General features: G+C 33.6%; 1 protein-coding gene across 2 annotated transcripts in view; it reads left to right on the top strand.

Annotated features, from left to right (window-relative positions):
* The first annotated feature begins 3,060 nt into the window (after window positions 1-3,060).
* The window catches only part of LOC123700463 (tetratricopeptide repeat protein 28), a 63,108-nt gene continuing 51,449 nt past the window's right edge, over window positions 3,061-14,719 (top strand). For both annotated transcript variants that reach the window (XM_045647678.1, XM_045647677.1), the window contains exons 1-2: window positions 3,061-3,322; window positions 13,666-13,719. In XM_045647678.1, the coding sequence (XP_045503634.1) occupies window positions 13,696-13,719 (24 nt within the window). In that variant the 5' untranslated portion in view covers window positions 3,061-3,322; window positions 13,666-13,695. The remainder of the gene's footprint in view (window positions 3,323-13,665; window positions 13,720-14,719) is intronic.

Genomic DNA, 14,719 nt, shown 5'->3' with positions numbered 1-14,719 from the left:
AAGAACCGCATATGTAATAAGCTTTCAAAGCTCTTCAAAGCTCTTGTTTCTACTGAAGCGACCGCAAGCTTACGGCCTTCAAGGTGATAGCGGGTCACATTCCGGCGCGAAGAGCGAGACAGCAAGAAACATCCTGCTCGTACATTGTAGTAGAAGTAAAGATAATGTTGCCCGTTTTGTAAATCTGTTTACCATTTAGAAGAAATTGTTTATTTTACAGGACATGCTTTTTTTTCTTGTGACAAAATTATTCAATATTCAAATATTATTAGAAAGTATAGGTATATAGTACAGAATTGTTAAAAAAAATAATTAGCTAATTTGTTTCATGCTTATCTGCGTCTGATAGTAATTATTCATAAAAGATTGTTAAAGCTAGCTTTTTGACTTTATAAAGTCAATTTGAGTTCTGATAATTTAAATTAATTTAGTTAAATAAATCAAGGAAAGTCGAAAGAATTTAACTATAAGTACCTACGATTGTAGAATATTTTAATAAACAATAAATATTATGTCGAATTTAATTAATATGTGCAACAGAGTTTATAGTCATAATTTTAAACTTTGTTTGCAAAACAAATCAACATATTGTTAAATACAACCCGACGATAACAAAAACAATAAATAGAATGTATTTTACTAGAATCATTTCATAATTTTATAAGAACCTAATTTATATTCCATCAAACGTAGTTTATTCAGTACATACCTCATAATACCTATAAACGAGTTATGTGTATGCTGATGGCTCTTTACAACTTTTTAAATTAAGAAATTGTAGAGGGGTTGTGAACTCAAAGACGATACTGATCGTAATAATTTTATTTTGCACACAATATCCGTATTTATACAAAAATCGACCAAAAACAAAACCAATCAGAATTCTAATGTTGAAATTGAAATTTAGAATGCGCTCTGATTATGAAAAAGAATGCGCCGGCCTGTACACAATATGATATATATAAACTCTATGCATGTCTCCCATAGTGTCCCCCCTCAAGCGAAGCAAACATTTTTCTTGACGACGCGTCCACTTCTTGTAGTGTAGGGACGTGCCTTGTCCGTGTTGTAGTCTGTAGCAGGAACTGACGACGTAGCACTCGTAGGTGTAGGTGTAGATGCTACTGCTGTGCTTGCCATACCTTCAACCTCTTCGTTTAATATGTATGCAGGCTTGAGTCTGACCAATTGATACTACTGTAGTCCGAAGTGGTAACTGTATTTGGTAGTACTTGTCGTAGCGCTTCAGTACTTCATAAGGGAAGCGTGCAATCCAGTTCTCGTACAATGCTTTCGCGATGACTCGGCAGTTATTTCTTTCTCTTCTTGAATTGGAACTGCTTCAGGCCATTTTGTAAGACGATCAATGATGGTAACACAGTATCGGTAATCTCTTGAGAGTCGTAGTGGACCGACTATATCTATGTGTATGTGTTCGAAGCGTTGCGAAGGCGGGAACTCTGCTAATGGAGTGACGACGTGCCGGTGAACTTTTGCTCGTTGACAGCTGATACAAGACTTGGCCCATAACGTAGCGTCTTTATTCATTGCTGGCCAGAAAAACTTCGATGTTATTAGCTTCCGAGTAGCTCTAATACCAGGGTGGCATAGTCCGTATTGAGCGTTAAATGCCATATAACGGTATGCCTTCGGTAGAAAGGGACGGGGCGATGCGCTTGATAGCTCGCACGTGATTGGTCGATCGAGTCCGGGTAGCGTGACTTCACCAAATGTTAAATTCGTTTAGTTTTTAATTTTCTGAGCTCTTCGTCGTTACTTTGGTCGATGGCTAACTGCTTGAAGTCGATAACATTAGGCCATTGGATCTCTTCCATGCGTGACAACGCGTCGGCGACTGTGTTCTCTTCTCCTTTGATGTACTTGATACTCGAACAGAATTGACTTATGTAATACAGCCGCGTATATTGCTAATAATTCGCGAAAATACACGCTGTAGCGACATTGCGTAGCACTCATTGCTTTAGAGAAAAAGGCTAGCGGTTTCCATCGGTTCTCAATCTTTTGTTGAAGTACAGCGCCGAGACTATGATCCGAGGCGTCAGTCATGATGGCAAGGGAGCAGCCAGGAATGGGAAAACATAATGTTGTCGCTTCTGTGATGCTTGTCGGCATTTTTTTTTTTTTTTTTTTTTTTTTTATGCTATAGGATAGCAACCGAGCAGACGCGTCGCCTGGTGTTAAGCGCTACACGCCGCCCATAAGCATCCACTCCACTGGGAAGTGGATGTGTTGCTATCCTTAAAGGGATTTGGAAGGATTTAGGGAGAAGGGGCGAGGATGGGAGGGAATGAGGATAGGGAAGGAGAGGATGGGTAGGGGATGGGAAGGGATGTGGGCCTCCGGACCCCTCACTCACCGTACGGAACGCGACAGTAAACTGTCACTATGGCGCCGATATTCTGTGAGGGTGTGGTACCTTCCCCGGTGCGAGCGTGGCCCAGTTCGTGCCGAAGCATGCTCGACTCCCACTTCCAAAATATATTTCTCAAAAGCTTCAATTGCTGCAGTAATCCATTCGATAGGCGTTTTGTCGTTCTTCTTTTTATTATGTAGATACTTGTTTAATTCATTTTGTAGATGAGCTTGGTTCGGTAGGCAGTCTCTGTAAAAGATGGTAGCAGCCTGGACTGGATGGAGACATGGGCCAGCCCGCAGTGCTTTTCTTCATGATGTAGTTAGTCTTTTTCTTCCATGTTTTCTTTTTGCTCCGTCGGGGGTCACCAACTGTAGAGGGGTTGTGAACTCAAAGACGATACTGATCGTAATAATTTTATTTTGCACACAATATCCGTATTTATACAAAAATCGACCAAAAACAAAACCAATCAGAATTCTAATGTTGAAATTGAAATTTAGAATGCGCTCTGATTATGAAAAAGAATGCGCCGGCCTGTACACAATATGATATATATAAACTCTATGCATGTCTCCCATAAAATAATAAAACTACCATTTCAAAGTAGGCTTTTATGGTGTCGAAGTATAAACTGGCAGCACTGAACGCCGGCAGTCAGTGCAACGGAGGCTGCGCAGTGCGCTTGCGCATGCTTATCGCGATACATATTCGGTTACAACTTTCTAAATTCAAACATTTTTCAAATATTTAGATAAACTACAAGTAAATAAATCGTGCTACTATATACATCGTGTTTTCAATTGTTTAAACGTTATTCAGTGTTGAATCAAATAGAACTTGTGTCTACGATTGGTATCATTTTTTTGGTCTACTTGTCCGAGTGTAACAATCGAGTTCCAAACCAAGAAATGGGTTTATAATTGGTCTAAATCAAAGGTTGGGATGGTATGTAATATGTATCATTATAACTACATTACTAAGGTGTTAAGATAAATTTGTGTGTTAAAGAATAATGTAAACGTGAAGCGGTATTATTGTTCCTTTACATAACTAGTTTATATAATACATAAAAGTTAAAGATATATCGTGATATAGCCGCCTAACTATGTTGTTCGTGGAGTCATACAGCATTGACAGTTGTAGAAGTTCATTAAACTCTATATGAAAGCGCTAAACACCATTCATAAAGATTTATGAGTAAGCGAGTGAAACCGCGTGTAGATAAGGCTTGTTTTATATCAATGTGTGCATAGTTCCATCATTGTACTTTACGAATCGTCTGTGTGTAAGCATTTTCCATAAGGACTAAGGTGTACATATAAGTATATTATATGCTTACATATGTATAGGACGTCTACTCACGATATCAAAGTGTTAAAAATGTTATTTTTATCGTTATACTTACAGAATTGTATGTACATATATTTCATGATGTAAATACTTATCTGTTTATAATTTAATTATAAGTTAGTAAATCAAATTGTATAATGCAGCTAATAATCAGAACAACGAAGAAAATGTTTTTTTTTTGTATTAATTTGAAAATCCGTAAGTTCGATCGATACCTATATATTGCCTCATTTCAAAACAAAACTTGTAATGCTCTAGAAATATCTAGAATGTAGTTATGTGTAGGATATCCTATTTAAGCTTTGCAAGTGAAGCTAAGTTCCACAAACGTTACAAAACGAATTAAACGCGCGCAAAGTTCAGTCGCTATCTAGAGCTTTGCTCACGAGTCGAGTTTGGGTAAATTTTAATTAACAACGTATTGTATCTAAATGAGGCAATCATGTTACGAATTCTTGAGAATTTTACGTAATTCAGATGTTAAATTAGGTTTTATTGTGTAATAATACGATGATGGTTAATTTTGTATTACATTTTCAAATTTCAAAAAAACACCACGAATTTTTTTTCGGATTCACTCAAAAATTATAACATGAAAATAAAAATTTGTGTTCATGCATTTTTTTTACTAGGTAATTAATCTTGAAGTGATCATTCTGCATTTGGATTTGACGATTATTTTATTCAACTTTGTAATTCATCAAAAGTAATATTCTGATAAGTACCTACGCATCATACCTATCGTTTCAGTCATTAATACCGTAAACAATTTTATGCAATTTTGAATTTACATAAAATAACAACAAAAGTTCACATTCACTATTGATAATGCCTTGTAAAAAGCGCTCCTTGGAAACATAAAACGAAATACAAATTACAATTTTAATTTCTAGACGATCGTAACAGGTAGCAATGTGATTTTATAAGCCATCATCGCATCAAGCGGTTCGCCGCGGGCTCGGCGCACGCGCATGCCTCCAAAGGATATTTATTATACACGTAAAAGTACTCACTTTGATCATTCTGACGTGTAATAATAGCGTTCATTACTTGTGAAATAAACTCCTAGATTGCGTTAAATTCTATTTCCATTATTTCGTTTATTGAAAGTATATATATACATATATATATAAAATAAATTGGAAAGTAATTTATTTTATACTAGCGGTCCGCCCCGGCTACTTCGCCCGTGGTACATATTTACGTTTTCTCTACATAAGAACCATCCTCGTACTTCAAGGAATATAATAAAAAAGAATTATCGAAATCGGTTCAGCCGTTCTCGAGTTATGCGCTTACCAACACATTTTGCGATTCATTTTTATATATAAGACTAGCGGTCCGCCCCGGCTTCGCCCATGGTACATGTTTACGTTTTCTCTACATAAGATCCATCCTCGTACTTCAAGAAATATAATAAAAAAAGAATTATCGAAATGGGTTCAGCCGTTCTCGAGTTATGCGCTTACCAACACATTTTGCGATTCATTTTTATTTATAAGATTAATGATTTTTGCAAAGTCAATATATTGTATTCTCAAGTTGTCTTCGATAAGATTTTTAGTTTTTATTGTTTCCTTCATTTCCCTAATCCCTTATACCTACATACATTTAATTATGAAAAGGATAACGGTAACTTTAAAAAAAAACTATTATAATTGGTAAACAATTGTAATCAAATAACGTACCGACAACCAACCAAAACCAAGATATTAATTTACACTGCCCTTTGTAATGAAATTGATTTAAAATTCAGCTTTATCTTCAACTGCAAAGCAAGCCATGCGTAAGGATACAGAGGTCATACCATTGATTGATTAGTCCTTCATTACAAGAGCTTTATTGATTCCATGTATCGTGCGTAGATAATCGGCTTTACAGCGACGTGTCGTTCGTTAATTCAGTATCTATTAGTTCCACCGAATTCCACCAGCACAATAGACTTGATGAGAACTCGCCGGCGACTATTTTGTTTCCAACGTGCGGTAATCAAACATAATAATTACGGAACGGAGATCCGATATGCGTGACGGCCGAGTACCTCTGTGGGACTCCATAAAACTTATGGATAATTGTTTTCTTTACTCTTTTGTTTTACCCACAGTTTAACGACGCTCCTCTCAACAGATAAAAGGGACCGACTGGTTATTAACAGCTTTAGTATTAATAAAATACATATTAGTTTAATTTTATTTTTGTATCTGTTCTGATACCATTTTTATACGATTTTCTGCCTTTATCTTAAACTAAGCAATGGTAAATGACATAGTTTTTAAAGTAAAAATTACTTGGTAATCTTCTAAGTTTATATCTATACATATACTAAGACAGTAACAAATCTTAATAGCTTATGCCCTGTTTTGATTACTTGCATCTATTTTAGAATCCTAACTCGTAACACGATAAATTAAATATCTACATAATATTACCTATTAAACGTTACAGTTGAAGTTGAGACATGGAAACGTATTGATTTCTTAGGAATTGCATATAACGCTTGAATTACACAGATAGTCGTAAAATGAGAACTTACAAACATTTAGCCCAAAACTTCTCGATCCAGCAATAAAGATTGAACATTTATGATTATACCTACAAGGTCTTACTACCACTTCAGCAAATCATCTCTATAGGTAATTTGATTACATATTTTGTCAATTACTCAACAAATGTGACTAACAACTTACGAACGCACCATTAAAATATTACCTTCATATGCGTATTACGTACCCACATTACGTACTGAACAATAGGCCTTACAAAGGTGGAAAAAATAAAGAATATTCAGATTGTTCACAATCACGCCACCTCACGTGCGCCTAATGATGGCAGCATACGCACTTAGAATTTCAAATCTTGCCCATCTGGCTACTGGTTAAGAGGAATAGCTTCAGGCTAACAAACCAAATTTCACTACCTACATTACACGAGCATAAAAAGTTTCCTGTCAGGTTTAACATAGACGTTCGTATGGAGCTTTGTGCCGTTATACCTTCGAGTTAAAAATGATGATGGTTTGTCTGTAATATTATATACATGGGTTAATAAAGAACATTGGATTTAGTTTTTCTGGGCTTTATACCAACATGTACCAATTTAGTTGGATTATAGCTCTCATATAACTCTTTCAGAGCTGACACACAAAACAGTATTTATTTTATTAATAAATAGTTTTATAAACAATCATTACCTCTCGCATATTATAAAAAAGTATCTTCGACTAATATATAATAAACAAATAAAATAATTTGAGAAGTTGATACTTATTACTAACAATTGGTAAATACAACTGATGAGCAAATCTGTCTTTATTTTTTATTATATTGGAATGCGTTGTTTTGAGTTGAGGTTAAAGTAAATGTTCTATTGTTCCTAATTTTAATTTAGTTGCAAACTACTTAGAATTCAGCAGGCTTATAATGTGCGCGTGCGCTCACAATGCCTAATACTTGAGCAAGTGAAGAATAATCGATTTCGTAAATATGTTTGAAGTTGAAGCTCTTTGTGGCTCTTTGTATTGACGTTTGTAGAAAGAGCCAACGGTTCTGCATGTATCGTTATATTTGATATTGTATGTTATATTAAACTTTATATTTTCGTATAAGTATGTAGGTATACTATTTAAACACTAAAGGCATTTTTCATTATCGGTGTTTACCTACATAAAATTTATAACAATCAATTAAGCACAATATTTACTCTTCAATACGTTTATGTATCAGTTTGTAGGTCAATGAATATATTTTTTTTCATAAATCTGCATACATAATATATATCTATGTATATTAGGAGATTTGTACCTACATGACTATCACCACTATTATGGTAATGGATCAGTTAATAAATTTCAGCTTGTTAGTTACTATGTTAAACTCATATACCTACCTATATATAGGAATATACTCGTAATCATAAACAGAGAGTTTATGATATTCCACTCTTTTACAACTTTATTAACAACTTTAATGTTTACTAGACATGATTGGATTGGGTGTGTAAAATAGGTAATGTATAAAACAAAGTAAGCTAATGAGTAAAATTAACCCTTCCCGTATTTTCGTATTGGATTGCGTTCCTTATACCTAATATTTTTCAGTATATTATTACAGAATACAGATAATAAGGTTCCTACAGATTGTCTGAACAGTACGTAAGTAAAACATACATAAATTAAGAGTGTTAAACATACCTACTTAAATATATAGATAGATATAATATATAGAGTTAATCTAAAAATCAAATAGGTATAATAATATCATCACAACGTACGATGTTATTTAAATATTGTATAGGTACTATGGTAGCGTTGGGCGCGTATGGATGTCAAAACTCAAACTAGTGTGAGCTTTTACTCATCCAAACTTAACATTAGCTAGCGTAGTGGATTGTAGCCAAAACACATAGAAATATATTTAATTATCTTAATACTTACAGCTCTACATACCTCGATCCCAATAAAAATTACCCATGATATGTTATAAATTCCCATGGTATTCGCAAACGCAAAGCGAATGATAGTTCTTCGAATGTGTAATAAATTCCTTACTAAGAACCGTTCGAAGTCAGAGACGGTAATGATTTATGTTGTGAATATACACTTTCTCACATAAACCGGATTAATGATTTTTTTTTATCTGTTCACCTCATAGCAATGAGTGCATCGCTGATCTAATATTATTTGTTAAGACCTGTATGAAGAATGTTAGGTATAACGTCTTACTATGTACACGCTAATATACCTAACCTAACCGAACCCCTTAGGGTTTGGACACAATTTGAGCCTCACAATATACAAGAAAGAAATAATGTCATTTGGAATTGCCTAGTCATATTACATTTAAACTTTAAAGTAGGAACACCGTACATTATACATAATAATATGTAAAATTAGAGTTCTCAAAGGCAAATATTCACATGTTCACCTATAAAATACCTATACCTAGTTAATATGCAATAACAGTATGATGATGCTCGTAATAAACATATTCACCATGTCTTGAACAAATGGTTTCTACAAGCAATTACAAGACGTGGAAAATATTACCATAATTAATATAAAGACAGTTTAACGACAAGAATTATGTTTTGTGTTATTTTAAATTTAGCACTGTTTATTAATATTTTTATGGCACATAATATTTTATGGCTTCAGAGCAAGGGCGGATCCAGCTTTAGTGCCAGGGGGGGGTCACATAGTCGTAGTCGAGTTACAAAAGCTATATTTTGATAAATTTAATTGATACGTAGATAGTAGTTAGATTTAAAAAAAAAAACAGCCAAGTGCGAGTCGGATTCGCGCACCATGAGTTCCGTACAAACATTTTTTTGTGTTTTAACTTTAAATTTATGCTTTTTGCAAATGTTTCCTTTTGTAAGTGCTATAAGACGTAACCTTCTAAATTATTTATAAAATTTCAAGATTCTGTGTTCACGGGAAGTACCCTGTAGGTTTTGATTCCTGGCGACACTTGCAAATGTCGAAATTTGCGATAATTTGTAGCATAAACGGCTGTATCTTTCGATTGCGTTGGGTAATAAGTTTGATTTTGTCACAGCTTGAAGGGACCCTTGGGATTTAAGTACCTTTTTGATATAAATTTCAGTGTGGAGGTATCCACGCGTTCAAGTTCCTGAGAAAAAGGATCTTGACAGACAGACAAACTTTAAAGTTATTAAAGATTTTTGTCATACATATTATGTTATTATTATTTTTTTTGTTATTATTCCTCTATCTGTGCTATAAGATGTTGCTTCGTACCGAATTTCAAGATTGTGAATTCACAGGAAGTACCCTGTAGAGTGTAGGTTTTGAATTTTGATTACCTTGCGAATGTCGAAATTTGCGAAAATTGTGAGCATTTACTGATTGCGTTGACATAGAAATTTGATTTTAATACAGCTTAGCTATTATAGACTTGAGTATTTCATGTCAATATCAATTAAATACATGTAAGCGTTCATGAGTAAAGAGGTTGTAAGTTTAAAATTATTAAAAATATTTTTTTTCATAATGTTATTAAAAATTTGTTTTTCGTAATTACTCTTATATCTGTGTTATAAGATGTTACTTTGTATCAAATTTCAAGAGTCTGTGTTCATAGGAAGCACCCTGTAGGTTTTGATTTTCTTGCGAATGTCGAAATTTGCGAAAATTTTCAGCATTTATGGCTGTATCTTTTGATTGCGTTGGCTTATAAGTTTTATTTTTTTCACAACATCAAGGGACTGAAGATTTAAGTATACGATATAAATTTCAGCTTGATACGCGTTCCTGAGAAAAATGGAAAAATTCCTATAATAACTTTAAGGCCTGAATCGGGTAGAATTCCCGAAAATTAATTCCAGTTATAACCGTTTTTCTTCTTTAAAAAAAATGTATATTAAACTTTCGAATATGATAAAGGGCATGGTTTTTTTAATTTGTTTATTTTACAATCAGGTTTTTTTGCAAAAAAAAATCATGAACTGAGGTCGATTTTTGGACTTTAAACCAAAAGTTAAGCGCTAAACGCTAAGTCTAGTGTTGCCCAAATGCAAGAACAAGACGAGACTTAGCCAGTCTTGGTCTTGGTCTTGCGCCAATACACCTGGTCTTGGTCTTGCGCTCCCAGTCTTGGTCTTGGTCTTGGTCTTGCAGCAAGAGTCTTGCAAGTCTTGCAAGTCTTGCAATTACCTATTAGTCTATTACTTTTTATTAAAGTTTACTTTAAATCTTAGAAAAACGTATTAGAATTGGAACATTGTGAGCTTGAATTAACATAGCCATAGTAAAGATCAAGCAGATTAATAAATAACTAGTAATGCGCATAGGTCCAGTTTTTCATATTCTTTGATACAGTTTTTTGCGTCTCATAGAATTCCTAAGCGTACCTACCTAGTTATACACCGAACTGTTACACCTAACTACTCAGTGAAATAGCGCTAAGTCCTAGCTGCAAGACGCAAGAGTCTTGCAGGCTATGTCTTGTTCTTGCTCAAGTCTTGCACGGTCAGTCTTGGTCTTGGTCTTGCTAAAAATAAGCGATCTTGTTCTTGGTCTTGGTCTTGCAAAAACGCAAGACGCAAGACCAAGACTGAATTTGGGCAACACTAGCTAAGTCAATATAACGTCAATTATTGTAGTGTTTTTACAGTGTGTTTATGAAATTGAAACACAGGGCATGGTTGTTTTAAATTTTGATTCCATAGCAATTAAAACCGCATAGGTATTCTGAAACTCGCAACTAATTGCAAGGGAATCAAAACCTACAAGGTAAGTAGAGTGCGCGCAAGATAAGTCTGCGCGCTACTGGTGGCGTGCTTAATGTTGCCAGCCCAACTAATATTTTTTTTTTCTTTATTTAAAGTAAATTTTGGGATTCTCTATAATATATTGTTATTCTAATTTGTTATTCAAGTTTATTATTTAGGTATGTTATTGCAACTAGCATAAAAAAGATGGCGGCCAATGTTTAGTTCAAATTTTGGCCGCGCGCAGACTTATCTTGCGCGCACTCTACTTCCCGTGAAAACAGAGTCTTGAAATTTGGTTAAAGGCAACGTCTAATAGCACAGATAAAGAAAAAATTGCTAAAAGCAAAATTAAACGATACGACATAATAAAAAAATAAGTTTGTTCGGAGCCCTCTGTGCGCGAGTCCGACTCGCACTTGGCCGTTTTTTTTGTCCTAATTTTTTGTATTTTTATTGTTATTTACCATATAAATTGATCTGATTTCGAAACTTTAGCCTTGTTTCGTTTAAAAATTTTGCTATTTTATATCTTATCTACGAACTGGGATAGGTATATTTGAGTTGATATTTGAGGTTTTGTGAGAAAAGTGTGCCAGCAAAAGTTGTAAAAAATATTTGAATTATCTACAACTTTACCTGCATTTAACTTTATTCCGCAGTTGTAGTTTTTTTTGAAAATCGAGAAACCCTGTTTTTTGTCCTTAAATCCCAACCCCAGATCGACCGTAAATAACTTTTCCTCTAATTTTGTTAAGTACATTCTCTTCCGTTTGTAATTGATTTCATTGTTCTAGACTTTTATGTTTCAAAAGTTAATAAAAACATGATGTTGAACAATATTACTTTGTTAAATTAAAAAGTTAATATTTAATTAGTGGTCCACTTAGGTCGTGGACCTAGCCCAGGGGGGGGTCATGACCCCATGACCCCCCCCTGGATCCGCGCTTGCTTCAGAGTTGTTTCTGACTAAATTACCATACACGTAAAAACTGAACATTAAATTAAAATTTTGTTGTTATTATTATTTAAAATATTGCATTATATAGGTATCTTACTTTTCATACGCAGAAAATTGATTATTGATTTATAAATATTTTTCCAAAGCACATAATACATATATATATAGTACCTATACATACCTAATATCACCATAGATATTCATATTTTAATAAATTACTTATTATATCAAGCTCGAAATATACTGTAGGTACATATGTATTTTCTATGTTAATAGATTTGATGAAATAATTAAAGGAAATATAAATAAATACTTATTACTGCGGACATATGCCGACAAAACTCTACATTCACCGGATAATGTTTATACACCTACCTACTTATTTTTATTTCCTAAAAATTTTAATTGACCTATTATCATCGTATCAAATATGTAATGTACTTGAATTTCAAACAAAAACAACAAGTATATCATATATAAGCTAATTAATTAAAACATTTAAAGCTTGTTCGTATTAAATTATAAATTTATAAAATTCAAATAGGCCTGTAAGCACAGTAGGACTTTATTGCGTTGACGTCAAAAGTCGTAATTTATTCATATATCATTGATTCTTCAATCAATTCATTCGAATCTAAAACTAATAGTACTTAAATTATATATTAGGCTTCGATTATAAAAATCCTGTGTTTAGCTGTTACCGTTGGTTAATTTATTAGAATTGCCAAGTTTGACGGAAGCCATCGTCAGGGAGATGTAATCAGCAGAGCAGGAAATATGAACGTTTTATCAAACAAGTTATTTTGCTTACTGGGATTTTTATTGAGACTTTTTGTCTGTCTGTGTGTCTGTGAACGTGTACATAGTAATTTTATAGTAATAAATCATCAACTAATTGTGTAATCAAAACGGTCATCATTAATATTTTTAATATAAGCTCGTAAGGCTCGTACGTTGAACGTTTTTTTACGTTTCACCAATTTTGGATCCAAATAATTATATCTAATCTTTATTTTGCAATAAAAAATGGCATAAACAAAAAAATAGACAACTTTAAATTTTTGTCTCTTTTTAAATTTTATGTAAATAATAGATACAAATATTTAAATGTAAACAGAGAAGACTTTATATGATAAGTAGTAAGTATTTTGTGAATTTATATCGACATAATTTGAAATATGGCATACGCTCCCAACACTAAAATTATGTTTATTGCATTACATGCAACACTATGCTAAACATACAAATTTCGCAATATTACCAGTATAAGGTTCGTGTTTTGCAAAATAGTCTATGAAACATGCGTCGGGTCAAAACGTTTGGCCCGTGTCAGGTGTGGCGCGCAATCTTATAATAGATAATACCAACAGCTTCACTCAATAGATTATGTTTTCATAATTGAATATATTTCGATAAACCGGTCATCCTTTGAGTATAAATTTATAAAGAATAGAAAAAATTCGATCACGAGGCGGGACTCGAACCCGCATCCTTCGCGCCATTCCGGGGCGGATGCCTAACCAACTCAGCCAAGTTAATCGCGAAGGTAGAAACCAAAGTTTGACTTATTCCTGCATGATAAATAGAAACAAATGTTAAATACCTATGCCATAGAAACACGTAGTGGTTATTGAACAATTGATATCATCAATAGCTACCGTTTAAGTTCGTTATCAAAATGAAACTTGAAAACGATGAAAATTGTGTGAAGTATAATTTTGTCTCTAATATTAATTTTCTTTTTCAGATACTAAGAAAATAATGTAGCTGAAGAAACATGTCGCAGCGTGACTTCTCAGAGGTAATTTTAAATTATTATTCACATAAATAAAATTAGATGTAAGTTGGTAATTAGAAATCAATTTAATGACTACTTATTGATAAAAGTTCTTGGATGGCGGAAGTAATATTTGAAAAGCTTTTTATGACGATATCAATTAATTGCAGTAAAAACACATATGACATAACTTCTCTGTATTTGCTTTATACTTAACGTTCTAGTACGATATTAGCTGCGTAAAAGCGTGTTTCATACTCTAATCTCCATTAGAAGCCTAATTACTTTCCCATAAATAAGGTAAACTGTGGAACGGCTTCACCGTTATTATGCTCCACTAAAGGATATTGTTACTAAGTATATTTGTATTTTGTACTCTAAGACTAATGGTGTTGACTAGTTCGTATTAGCTACGGTCCATGTTACATGCCACTGTGGACTTGAAAAGGCATTCTTAGTATAGCACACCACATTTATATACCGCCAAGCACGCGACAATAATGTTACTGGCATGATTAATGTTTCGCAATAACTTGCATGTTTTCTTCGCTATTTTAATTTCTTCAGAGAAACCATTAAATAAATTACTCTTTCTACCTTACAACATTCTTAGGTTCATGTAGTCTCACTAGAGATTGCCAAGTATTTTTTTTTTTAGTTTTATGACAATATTGAAGCAATTGAAAGGCTACTGAGAAACCATTTACTGAATTTCTTTATCATATTATACCCACGCTCGAGTACGAAATTTTAATGCTTAAAAGATTGCTGTAAATTATCTATTTGGCACCCTTATGGCTATGGACATAAAGTCGAAAATAAAAGCTCCTAAAACTCGTACTTCACAATGACACGGCCAAGTCATGTAATTCAAATTGTGTTGAAGTGTAGATGTGGGGGTCGGAGTAGGCGGCTGCAACACATGTTGATTGTAGATGCATTGTTCGACCGCTGTTAACATATTCTGTTACTTTGTTTCCATGTAAAGATCTTAAAGAAAAGCCGTTGCTGGAGTGACAAACAA

This window comes from Colias croceus, chromosome 19 (genome assembly GCF_905220415.1).
Source record: "Colias croceus chromosome 19, ilColCroc2.1".
Lineage (NCBI taxonomy): Eukaryota > Metazoa > Arthropoda > Insecta > Lepidoptera > Pieridae > Colias > Colias croceus.
Note: the sequence above shows the minus strand (reverse complement) of the source record. Positions and strands in the feature narration are given on the sequence as shown.